We start from the raw sequence: 12,765 nt of genomic DNA, 5'->3' as shown, positions 1-12,765 counted from the left end.
CAGCATCAGGGTCTTTTCCAGTGAGTCAGTTTTTCGCATAAGGTGGCCAAAGTATTAGAGTTTCAGCTTCAGCATAAGTCCTGCCAATGAATATTCAGGATTGATTTCCTTTAGGATTGATTGGTTGGATCTCATTGCAGTCCAAGGGACTCTCAAGAGTCTTCTCCAGCACCACAGTTCAAAAGCATCAATTCTTCAGCACTCAGCTTTCTTTGTAGTCCAACTCTCACATCCATACATGACTACTGAAAAAGCCACAGCTTTGACTAGATTAACCTTTGTTGGCAAAGTAATGTCTCTGCTTTTTAATATGCTGTCTAGGTTGGTTATGGCTTTTATTCCAAGGAGCAAGCATCTTTTAATTTCATGGCTGCTGTTACCCCATCTGCAGTGATTTTGGAGCCCCCAAAATAAAGTCTCTCACTGTTTCTATTGTTTCCTCATCTATTTGCCATGAACTGAGGACCAGATGCCATGATCTTTTCTGAATGTTGAGTTTTAAGCCCACTTTTTCACTCTCCTCTTTCATCAAGAGGCTTTTTAGTTCCTCTTTACTTTCTGCCATAAGGGTGGTGTCATCTGCATATCTGAGGTTATTGATATTTCTCCCAGCAATCTTGTTCCCAGCTTGTGCTTCATCCAGCCCAGCATTTCTCGTGATGTACTCTGCATATACGTTAAATAAGCAGGGTGACAATATTCAGCCTTGACGTACTCCTTTCCCAATTTGGAACCAGTCTGTACTTCCATGTCCAGTTCTAACTGTTGCTTCTTGACCTGCATACAGATTTCTCAGGAGGCAGGTCAGGTCGTCTGGTTTTTCCATCTCTCAGAATTTTGCACAGTTTGTTGTGATCCACACAGTCAAAGGCTTTGGCATAATGAATAAAGCAGAAGTAGATGTTTCTCTGGTATTCTCTTGCTTTTTCGATGATCCAACGGATGTTGGCAATTTGATCTCTGGTTCCTCTGCCTTTTCTAAATCCAGCTTGAACATCTTAAAGGGTGATACCATTATATATGTATGGTTCTTATAAATCAGTTGGAAAACAACAAATACTACAGTAGACAATTAGACAGAAAATTGAACAGGAACAAAAGAAATACAACTGACTAAAAATCTCAAAACCGCTCTCACGAACAATCAGAGGACTTCAGATTAGGACAGCAAATGATAGTTTTTCACTTACAGTATTGGCAGAGGTTAAGGAGGAGTGACAAAGCCCAGCATTGGTGTGGGAACTTTTGTGCACTGTTTTGGGGAGTGCACATGAGCCTAACCTTGCTGGGAGGCTGCCTGGTAAAATGCATTTAAAATATACATAACCTTTGACCCTACCGTGTTTTCCAGGAACTGTTCCTAAGGAAATCATAATTCAAACTTGCAAAAAGTAATGGTAAATGCTATTCACTGAGTATAGTGTATAATCCATACATATGTTTATAATAGCAAATGATCTGTAATGATTCCTATAGTCAAAGAATGCAAATAAAATAACTGTAAATGTTTAAACAGGACAAAGCGTAGAAAGATAGGTCCTCAACCATTAGTTATCTCAGGGCCTCTAGGAGTAAGGGAGGGGATGAGTTAGGAGACATTAGTGAGAACTTTGATTCATTTTCTTTTTTCTGTCTTTGTCTTTGTTGTTATTTTGTTTTGACTTTATGCTAAGCAAGGAAAAACATACTTTGTTCTCGTTTTAAAAAAAATGTGATATTCAATTCTGTGCCATTTTTGTATTCATGTTTTCTATTCTTTTCTAGAAAATAAGGTTGATTTTTCTGTGGGTTCTGTTGCATTTTACTTTTTACTGTAGTTATGATAAATATTTTGGGAAAAATGAAAATATCCACCAGATAGAAATCTGAAACTAAATGGGGAAAAAAGAGTATGGATTATTTAAAAGGCAGTATTTGAATTGGGCATTCCTTATTTTTAACAAATGTTTCTTTTTAACTCTAGGTAATAAAGACATCACGTGGGTAATGCTAGAAGCTGGTGCCGAAACAGATGTTGTCAATTCTGTAGGAAGAACAGCAGCTCAGATGGCAGCCTTTGTGGGTGAGTTTTTAGGACAGTTTTACATTAGGTTATACCCCAAATTTCCCCCATGGAAAAAAATGCCACTTTGCTTCTCAGAGTGTAAATACTGTCATGTTTCCTTTTTAAAAAGCAAACATTTACAGTTTTGTTTAACTTAATGAAGCATCTAGTAACATTTTGGAGAACATGAACAAGCTATTTCAAATTTCCACTCTGAGATAAAGAGTGTGGTGAGGCCTTTCTGTTGCAGTCAAATGCTTGAATGAGAAGAGTTCACTTCTCTAAGGAAGTAGTTAAACCTAGTATTTAAGAATAAGAACTGTGGAGTCAATGATCTGGGTTGAAATTCTGTTTGTACCACCTACTAGGAAGTTACTTAATGATTCTGATCTTCAATATAATGGTTACATGATTATTAAAAGGATTAAATGAAATGACAGACCTAAAGAGCTTTAACTGTGGCTCTCAATAAAGGCCATCAGTTATTCCTATTTATAATAATTATAACAATGATTAGGAATGAGTATTATTGATAATACAATATACAGCTGTTTCAGTATCATCCTCAGCAACCATAAACATTTATTGTGTGTCCAGTATTTCTTGGTATGTTAATCCTGTTACTTGATATAGGGGTTTAGAAGAGAGTGGGAATGAATATCTGATGTTTGGTATTTTGGCCCCACTGAGTTGGCAGTAGCAGAGTCCACTGATAGAAAAGCAAAAATAGAAACATCTGATTTATTGGGAATACAGTAAATAGCTTTGTGAGACCTAATGATTCATGAAACTGATACTTAACGTTCACAACCTATAGATCAAGCATCACTCTAGATGCTTTGGAGAATAAAACAGGATATTTGTATATTTATGGCACTAAGTGGCTAATAGGAATGACTGTGTGAAAATATACTCCAGTGGATGACATAAGGGTTCCATAGAACTACATCAAAGGGAGGGATCTTCCCTCCCATTCCAAGGGAATTTAAAGAGAGAAATTACTTTTAAGCTGATATATAGGGGGAATTAATCAGATATGGGGGACAGTTAACTATATATGGTATTAAAATTTATTACTGTATTACTTAAAGCTACTCATAGTAGGTACAGTTGATAAAGTCAAATAGTCATAGAGTCACTTTTTTACAGCTCTATGAAAACAAATATTCTTGTTTCATTTTAACTCAGTTTCAGGAAGATTTGAGAAAGGTATGACCTTGCTGGGCAAATTGCAGAGAAATATTTGTCTCTCGTAGTTAAGGGCTCCCTGATTGCCACCACCTCACCTCTCAGCTAATTTTGAGGGTGTCAATATAGTAAGAAAAGAACATTAAACTAGGAGTCATGAGACTCTTATTTTAGTTCATGTCTGCTCCTAATTATTTCCAAGATCATAGGCAAATCCCTTCACTGCCACATCTTCAGTTTTCTGATATGTACAGTGACTCCAGGGAATTAAATGATCTGAAATTCTGTTTAACTCTGCAAGTTTTCATTATGTCCACGATGTAATGAAACAGAGCTCAGATAGAGGTTAAGTGTCTTCCCCAGACCACAGGGCTGAAAGTAGTAGAGGAGTTTGTTTCAACCATTAATAGAATAGTTTTCTTTTTCTATTTATTTATCTTTTAATACTACCATGTTAATACAAATCTAAGGTACAAATGTCTTCATTTCCATCCTAGAGTGAGGGTAATATTTTCATTCCATTTTAATCTATTTAGACTAATTTCATAGAAAATTGCATTGCACCCTTTCAAGTTGACATTATATTTTCCTTATAGTTAGTCTTATTAACTGGACAAAGACTTACAGACAAGTGTGAAAGTAAATCCTCTTTTGCAACCCACAACTCATTGTTCAGTATGAGTTTTGATAAAGATAAGAAGGAACATGAAAAAAAAAAAACTCATTCTCCCACTTTTATTTCCCTCAATCAGGTCGATACATATACATTTGTATTCATATGTGCAAGATTTTGTAATCTTTTAAAAATATGGTCATACAAATATATTCTTCCAACTTTCTTCACTTTGCAGGCTACCATGGAAGTCCCTAAGGTGATAGTTTGTGTGTTTGCGTGTATTTCCTTAATGTGATTGGCCTGTCCTTGTTAGAGTACACTTCCTTTTTGTTTTTATTAACTTAAAAAATCAATAATGCTTTTCTGTTCTACTAGTACATACTCTCCTATTCACAATGCTCCCAGTTAAACCTGTATTTCTTAGTTATTATCTAGAAACGAACAAAACTGTACCCTGTGCCCCATCCTTAAGGTATTATATTTGCCCATTTAGCAGCCCCAACAAGATGAAATCACTAAAACTCAATTTATTTCTCCACATTCTCTGTGTTTGCCTTGTCAGGCAACAGGACTTTCCTTTCCTTTCCTCCTCCACCACTACCCTTATCTGTGGCCTTGGCTGAGACAGTCTAGAATTTTCAGTACCGATGTATCATTAGAATGTCACCCACGGTGTGTTCTTTGTCCTTTAGCAGTCCCCACCATCTGCAGTATCATTTCTCTGTCGTGCTGTCTCCACCCATTGGGATTAACTGTCTCTGCTATCAAGGGCTGCTGTTCTTTCTCCACACTCTTCTCTTCTCCTTGCTCCATCTCGATCTTTGTTCTCATTTAGTTTTTGATTATAGGACCTTCTCAGATGGTACATGGGTTGCACATTGTTTGAAACCTGTCATAACCAAAGCTACCTTTTTCTCTGGAATGCAAGTTATATCTTGGCTTCTTTCGTGATTCTTGTATCACGGCTCTGTTCTCTTATATGTAGACATGACTCCACAGTTTTCTAAATCCTGGTTTTGCAAGTGCGAATGTGATTTATCTTTGTCAGCTTTTTGTTTCTTGTGCTAGAAGTGTGTTTCAATTTCAGTTTATCCTTGAAAGTAGAAAATTGTACTGGATGTGTCTGATTGTATTTATGTTCTCATTAATCCTGCCTAGGACTGACTCAGTGAGCCCGTTTAGTCTAGAAGACTCAAGTCCAGTGACAGTCATGACAGAACACAAAGTGGTCCCCACCCAGCTCCTACTCCTAGCACTTATTTTCTATATTAACAGTACTATTTTATTTGCATGTATTCCCAATTCATAAATTAAAAGCTAATAAAGCTAAATATTTAATAATTTCAGTTATAAAAAATTAAATATACATTAAGAACTTATAAAGATAAACTTTAAATATATATGTATATCACTCTAACAGAAATTATTGATGGATTATTTAAAATATCAGAATAACCTAAGCGATATCTAAAATGAGAAAGATAAATCTTGAAAAAAAGTTGACATGTTTTTTTCCTTCTCACAAAGGTATAATTTTAAGAAACTCCTAGTCTTGTGATAGTGTCATTGTTATATAGCCATTATTTTTATGCACAGATATTTCCAGCTGCTAATGAGGCTTTTTCTGAGTATACTAATTAGGGGACTGATGAGGAGATGTAGTTACAAGCTAAGTCTATGTTTTTCTCTCTCCGATTCTTTTAACTTCAAATTTTCCTTGGTCTCTTTATATGTTGAGAAGCTTTTTTAGAGTATGTTTTTTTTTTTTTTTAAACAGGAACATCTATCTTTTTATTGAAGCTGAGTGTGTTTTAGAGCTTCCCTGGTGTTTTAAAAAAGCAGTGCAATTTGTCTTCATCTTTAGTTTCTTCATATACAGTTGTAAATTCCTGCACACTGTTATCTGTGTTAATTTTGGTGCTGTCATGTTTACATGCTGCTTGCAGTATATTTGCTTGATGGTCATTTTCCTCCCTTCTTGAAAATTGTGTAGGTAGAAATGATCTTTCCAAACAGAACACTTTGTATTTTTAGTATTTCTTGTTACTGTTTGACTTTTCAAGATGTATATAATGGAGATTTCTGGTTTAAAAAAAGAAAAAGAAAGTGATGTTTCAGTGCTTACAAATAGCATCAAACACCAAAAATGATACGTGATCACTACTAAAATTTGCTTTCAAATGACTGTGTTGTTTTATCATTTGTTTAATTATTAATTTGCCATCCATTTCTTTTCTTTTTTCCCCCGGATCTGTTTTTTTCAGCTCTCTCATCCTTCCTGTAGTGATTTCTATATCCTAGTTTTTATCTATTTTGAGATATTTTATCTGCTTCATCTTCTGCATTACTATTTTAGTTCTACATTGTAACCAGGATTACCTTTCTCAGTTTGCCTATTAACTTTTAAAAATGGAATCTCTCTGTGGTCCATGAGAGTCTCTTTACTTACAGTGATTGATCTGCGTAAGTGTTCCTCGGTGGCTGTCTTTATGGTTTGGTCGTGGAGTGGTTGTAGTAGATGTTACAGTACATGTTCCACGGAAGAGGCCATCTGTTGGAGACATTGCATAGTTTTTCGAGATTGGATCCACTTGGGTCTGCATCTCCTAGGCAGTCAGGTAAAGCTGACAGGGTCATGGAGCCGTGAAGGGCTGTGCCATCTCTCTATACCTCTGGACCCAGGGTCAACAAACCAGGAAATATTTCAGCCTCTGCTGAGACACAACTCTTGGGTTATCCTCAATCTCTTGGGCAAGCTGAGAACTTGACCAGCCTCAACGATCCACCTGGCCCACAGTGCAGTCCCCCTGCAAGTCACCTGTCGTCAGCAGGATTGAGCAGATGCTCCTTGGACCATACACAAGTGGGCAGGGGCCACACGGGCCACCCAGAGCAGACCCCTCTCCCGGAGCCCTGGCATCTGGGTCTGCTCTGCAGGACTCTGTCACAGGTCCCTCAGCCCTCATCAGGCAGAAAGGAGGAAGAAGTCTGTCTTGCAGAGATTCCTGGAAAAGCCTGCAATTGCAGATGTGCCCTGCTTGTCCAGAGGGGCCACTTCCTTGCTCCAGAGAAGTAGTGGAGAGGGAGCCAGTGGGGAGGAAGCAGCAGGAACATACAATCAGTCTGCCAGCTTCTCCATGGACGGTTCTGCTTTCCTTGAACAGTTTTTACCTCTGGGGATTGGCTTCCAGAAGTGGCACAGGGATCTATGAGGAGCCACAGTGTGGATTCCAAGCTTACGGAAGCAAAAGCTTTTTCTCTAATTCATTTCACAAAAAGGCCGAGCTTTTCTCAAATCCAAGGGGAGGAGAGATTAGCTTAACGAAATGGGTAGTAATTATAATGACAGTAAGAAAGTTAATACAGAATAAATTTAAATTTTGTGTAAGAAAGCCAGATGTGATTAGGGAAGAGCGAACATCATTTGTGTAGGAGTGGAAGAAGAAATATTTAGATTATGTGCAACTTGTATTAAATATTTAGGGCCAATTTTAAGTAAAACACTGCTTTTTTATTATTGTTGTTGTTATCCGCATAATCTTCTTACATATTGTAGATTCTGTGTCTTTAAAAGGGGATTATTTCTTGACTTCGAAAAGCATGCTTATAGATGTTTCCTAAAACATTTCACCTCTTCCTTCCTTCTCTGCCCTCCTAAAAGTTAAGGACGTTGATGCACGTTTACTTCAGAAAACAGAACAACATAATGAAAAAACGGACAGTGTCTTTACTTTGAATGATAAAATAATACATTTCCTATTTTCCTATTAAAAGGTCAACATGATTGTGTGACTATAATCAACAATTTCTTTCCTCGAGAGAAACTGGATTATTACACTAAGCCCCAGGGACTGGATAAAGAACCGAAACTGCCCCCAAAGTTGGCAGGCCCACTGCACAAAATTATCACTACAACAAATCTTCATCCTGTCAAGGTACTGTAGTTTATTGTATTTGCTTTCTGTTTAAATAGTGTGTGTGCTTAGTGTGTCTGACTCTTTGCAACCCCATGGACTGCAGCCCACCAGGCTCCTCTGTCCATGGGATTTCCCAGGCAAGAATACTGGAGTGGGTTGCCATTTCCTTCTCCAGGGGATCTTCCCGACCCAGGGATCGAACCCGGGTCTCCTGCATTCTTTACTGTCTGAGCCACCAGGGAAGCCCATTTATATATTGCTTTAGAATTTAAACTGCTCTTAGTATATGGGGTCCTAATTGTCCTGGGTTGCTTTTTGTTGATGTGAAGCTTGTGATAGGTTCTCCCATTCAGTTGATACAGTGAAGTAGCGCTCTCGTTTGAAACCTACAAGAGAGTGAGGGACACACACCAGAGCAAGAGGAGGAGCAAGGCAGAGAGGTGGGTTCAGCCAAAACCTAGCTTCCACTTCGTCTCACAGTGAGCTCTGTTTATTAGTGGCTCCAGAGAGGCAAGGGAGCCAGGCTTTCCTGTATCAGCATGTCATGGCTGAAGTCTGTCCCCAGGGGGAAAGGACAGCTGCCCAGATGGTGCCGAGTGAGGTGGCTGTTTCTGAATGAAGGGAGTTCTCCGAGGAAGGAGGTAGCTCTGAGCCATAGCAGCCAAAAGTCGCAGTCGCAGGAACCTGGTATAGGACCTGGTAATGAAGATCTGGGTGAGGGACCAACAGCATCCAGTACAGTAATTATCCTTCTAGGCAGTGTTTGGAAATGTAATCATGAACACATTTCTTTCATGCAAGTAGGTATCTGATGCATTTAAATAGTACAGTTCTTGCAGTAAACAGTCAAATCACACAGATTTTCAAACTTTGTAAACCAACTCGGAAGTTCACATAGCATACCTGGGAAACTTCAAGGGTTATCCTGAACTATTCCCATTGCTATTTTCTTCATATTTTATAGATGACCTTTTTGTTTATAAAATGATTGTTTTAAAAAATTAATCCAAATGAATATAATTTTTTCCATGAGTCATCTCAGGAAACAGCACAGACCTGTTTCAGACTTCAGTGTCTGCCATATGCTTTCATTCACAATGTATAGATTTGATAGTAATTCAGAGCTATTTGGGGTTTTTTTTGGTTTGTTTTTTAATATTTATGTATTTATTTGACTGTGTTGGGTCTTGGTTGTGGCATGTGGGATCTAGTTCCCTGACCAGGGATTGGACCCAAGTCCTCTGCATTAGAAGTGCAGTCATAGCCACTGGACCACCAGGAAAATCCTGAGAACTATTTGTTGAGCAAGATGTATATTGGGTCAAAAACTGAAGTTTTCCCTTAGTACAAGGTGTTATTATAATGTACTGAGATGGATTTCCTTAGTATGTTACAAAAGAAAAATCTGGAATATACTGATTGTCATTAGAGTAAGTGGACAGCCCTCATGAAGTAACTCTTGAAGACTAACACACACTTAAAGATGTAAGTTATAAATTATATATAATATTATTACTTTATTGTTGCATCCCTTGGCATATGGTCTTTTGAAGCTTGAGGAACAACCAAATAAATACCTTTCATGTGGCCTTTCCCCCAAGTTATTAATAATGTTCTGGATCATCAAGAGAGATGACAAAGTAGCAGATCCTTTCCCACACAATAGACAAGTGCAATCTATTCTGTTTTTATTTTTCAAAACACGAATGTTTTACTTGACATTTTGAAAGAACCACTAGATGCAACACTTGTGATCCTCACTGGGCAAAAAAGAAGTTCTGCCATGGAACAGGTGTTTGTGTTTCTAGTGGAAATTCCGTTAAAAAAATACTTAGCCTCTTCTGTTTTGGTCTTTCTTTCCCTCCTAGCACGTGCAGGAAAGAGAGAACTCTTGGAAATGACGACATTGTCTCTGTGGTACTCTTTCTATTAGGAGTGGAGTGGGCTGGGGTGGGAAAACAGGAGTTTCTCCAGGCACACAGCATTTCTCAATGTAGAGAACGTGTGTGGTTTTATAAGGCCTTCATCACTCCCCCTCCAGTCTGAGCATGACTCGGGGGTCCCCAACATCTGGGATCTAATGCCCGGTAATCTGAGGTACAGCTGATGTAATAATAATGGAAATAAAGTACACAATAAAGGTGATGCATTTGAATCATCCTGAAACTATCTCCTCCCCAATCCCCCTCTCCCCCGTGGAAAAATTGTCTTGCACAAAACTGGTCCCTGGTGCCAAAAAAGGCTGGGGACCACTGCTTTACAGGATATTTTGGGTTTGATTGATTTAAAGAAGTTTTCTATATGTTTCTGATTCACTGTGTCTTATGTCTGTTTCCACCCTTTGAGATTACAGTAATTTCAGTTATGGTGACAGTTGGGTCTGTGGAGTAATTTTTGATGTTTACACAGAACCTAGTCTCTGAGGGTTAAATATCCCAAGAATTATTGTACCTGCAGTTATCTTTAAAGGCACATATTTTGTGTAAGTTAGATTAAGGGTATATTTATACAGAGAAATTATAAACGAAAATAGCCTGCATTTTACTTTTTAGAGCACTTGGTTTTATGAGAGACTGCTCTATGATTATAGTGCCTTCTTTCAGACCAGGCCTTGCCTTTTGTAGATATAGTCTCTTTGCTTGAAAACCTTTCTTTATCCACACTTCAGTTAAAGGCTGCGCAGTTGCTTTGGTTATGGGCCATTTTCATTGCTTTACCCCCTTTCAAGCTGGCATGGGTCTTCAGAGGGCATATTATAAAAAAGTAACTAATAGCTACCAGTCAAATTAAAGACCTTTAAAAATAAGCACAGTACAACACTTGATCCAACAGTGCACCTTTTGCCGCAGTGTACCTAACACAGATACATTTGTGAGGAGGTTAAGTGGCTGCTATAGCAATAAGGATGTTTGTTTTCAGCAGGGACTTAGGGAGTTGTGCTGATGCCCAGGATATAGACGTTTATAATGGAGAAAAACAGAGGCAAAAGGAAAAATGACAATAGAGTTTAGCAGGGTCTGTAAGTGATCAGAAGATAATGTGTGCAAGTGATCCTGTTTTTTGATTATTAAAATGATTTTTAAGCCCAGAATTTATTTATTCACCCTCAGTAATTATTAATAATAATGTTTCCCTTTATAAGAAATATCCCTTTATAATACTTCAGAGACTAAAGGAAGGAAACTAATTCAAGTGTTCTTTCGTGTGCAGCTATGATAAATGCTTCCATGAGTTCATTGTTGAGCTGTGGATATATATCATTTTTCATTTGTTTGGGCTTCCCTGGTGGCTCAGATGGTAAAGAATATGCTGGGTTCAATCCCTGGGTCCAGGAGATCCGCTGGAGAAGGGAATTGCAACCCACTCCAGTATTTTTGCCTGGAGAATTCCATGGACAGAGGAGCCTGGCAGGCTACAGTCCATGAGGATTACTGCTGAATATTATAAAGTAAATAGAGTCTAATGTCTTAAGCAAAAAATCATTAATCTGGGTTCTATTTGGCTTTGTTTTTTTTTTTTTTTTAAGAATTCTCACATGCAAGTTTAGATCCTATGCTTTGATTCATAATATATACAAAATATTGAGCAAATGGCGTCAAGTGATGGCATGGCAGTTGATAGGAGAAATATAAATAATTAATGATTCTTTTCTTCTCTGCCACAAGTTAACTTTTGAATTATAAATGGTAGGGGAAGTTGTCAGCAAGTTTATCAATAAGAATTCTGATTATACTTATTTAATGAAGTCTAGTTTATTATTGAGTGCTATATTTGAAGTAAAATACTGGGCTGTGTATCAATTTAGTAAGATCAGAAATAAGTAAAAGTCTTATTTTAACAAGAACATTTAGTTTATGTTAAATTTTCACGTAGGAGGCTTGGGCATGGGCTTTCCTTAAGTTAACAATTACCTTGCTCCTTGTCTAAAGAAAAGGATCTGATTCATGAAATCTGCCATGTGTTGTTTCCTAATGTTTCAGTTACCTGGGATAGGTATTTTACTGTGACACATAGGTTAACAAATACTGAATGACTTTCTGCTCTGAGAATATAGTTGTGCCTCTGTTTCCCACATATTTACATTACTGTTATGTCATCTGGATTTGTACAGGTGTCCTATGCAATCAATTAAGAAGAAAATGCTCCTTCTTACACTGAATTTGGGCTTAATCTGTGTGTATTTGGGAAGTGTAGGACTCATAATGCATCATATTGGATAGCTGTCTAATTATCCCCTTCTTAAAGCTATTTTTGCTTTCCTCGTTCATCTATTCATATTAATGACTAGAAGCATATTAGGAAAATTTCCACAGAGAAATGTAGTTAGTAAGCAATACACCTTTTATTTTTAGACTTCCACCTGTAAAAACCTCATTTGCTTATAATTAACAAGAATGAATGAGAATTGTGGTTTTCCTAGCCATGAAATCCTAACGCTCAGTAATGTTAGCTAAAAGTAGTGATTGCTCTGTGATTTGTTTCTGATTATAAAGGGTGTGCAAATATGCCATGCTTATCTTTAGTAAGAGAGCTTCCCTAGCTCAGGCGATAAAGAATCTGCCTGCAATATGGGAGATCCAGGTTCAGTCCCTTGGTCGGGAAGATTCCCTGGAGAAGGGAATGGCTACCCACTCTAGTACTTGCTTTGAGAATCCCATGGGCAGAGGAGCCTGATGGGCTACAATTCATGGGGTTGCAAAGAATCGGACACAACTGAGTGACTAACACTTTTATCTTGAGTAAAAGTGCTTTTAACAGATATAGAAACCATGATTCCAAGTGGCCAACTAATACTTAGTTTAACTGGATGGCAAATCACACAATAACTTTGATATACAGAGTTCAAGAGATTTCATGATGTCCTTCTGTTATTAGTTTTACAACTTGATCAGTGGCAATTTGCATTCTTATTTGAATTAACATAGTAAGTATGTGACCATGAGAAAGACTTTATTTGATAATCAAAACTGATTGCCTAAATTGAGCATGGAAAAATCTCT

The 12,765-nt window shown here is 37.6% G+C and overlaps 1 protein-coding gene and 1 non-coding gene across 2 annotated transcripts in view; both read left to right on the top strand.

Moving 5' to 3' along the window:
- ANKMY2 (ankyrin repeat and MYND domain containing 2) overlaps positions 1-12,765 on the top strand; it is a 46,611-nt gene that overhangs the window by 15,998 nt on the left and 17,848 nt on the right. The window contains exons 4-5 of the mRNA XM_055420528.2: positions 1,964-2,062; positions 7,623-7,783. Of these exons, the coding sequence (XP_055276503.2) occupies positions 1,964-2,062; positions 7,623-7,783 (260 nt within the window). The remainder of the gene's footprint in view (positions 1-1,963; positions 2,063-7,622; positions 7,784-12,765) is intronic.
- LOC129552858 (small nucleolar RNA SNORA40) lies at positions 3,818-3,940 on the top strand. The gene has a single exon (XR_008685343.2). It is a non-coding gene; the product is annotated as a small nucleolar RNA SNORA40 (small nucleolar RNA).

Source organism: Moschus berezovskii, chromosome 3 (assembly GCF_049115385.1).
Source record: "Moschus berezovskii isolate FMDL1 chromosome 3, NW_MosBer_1.0, whole genome shotgun sequence".
In the NCBI taxonomy this organism is placed as follows: domain Eukaryota; kingdom Metazoa; phylum Chordata; class Mammalia; order Artiodactyla; family Moschidae; genus Moschus; species Moschus berezovskii.
Note: the sequence above shows the minus strand (reverse complement) of the source record. Positions and strands in the feature narration are given on the sequence as shown.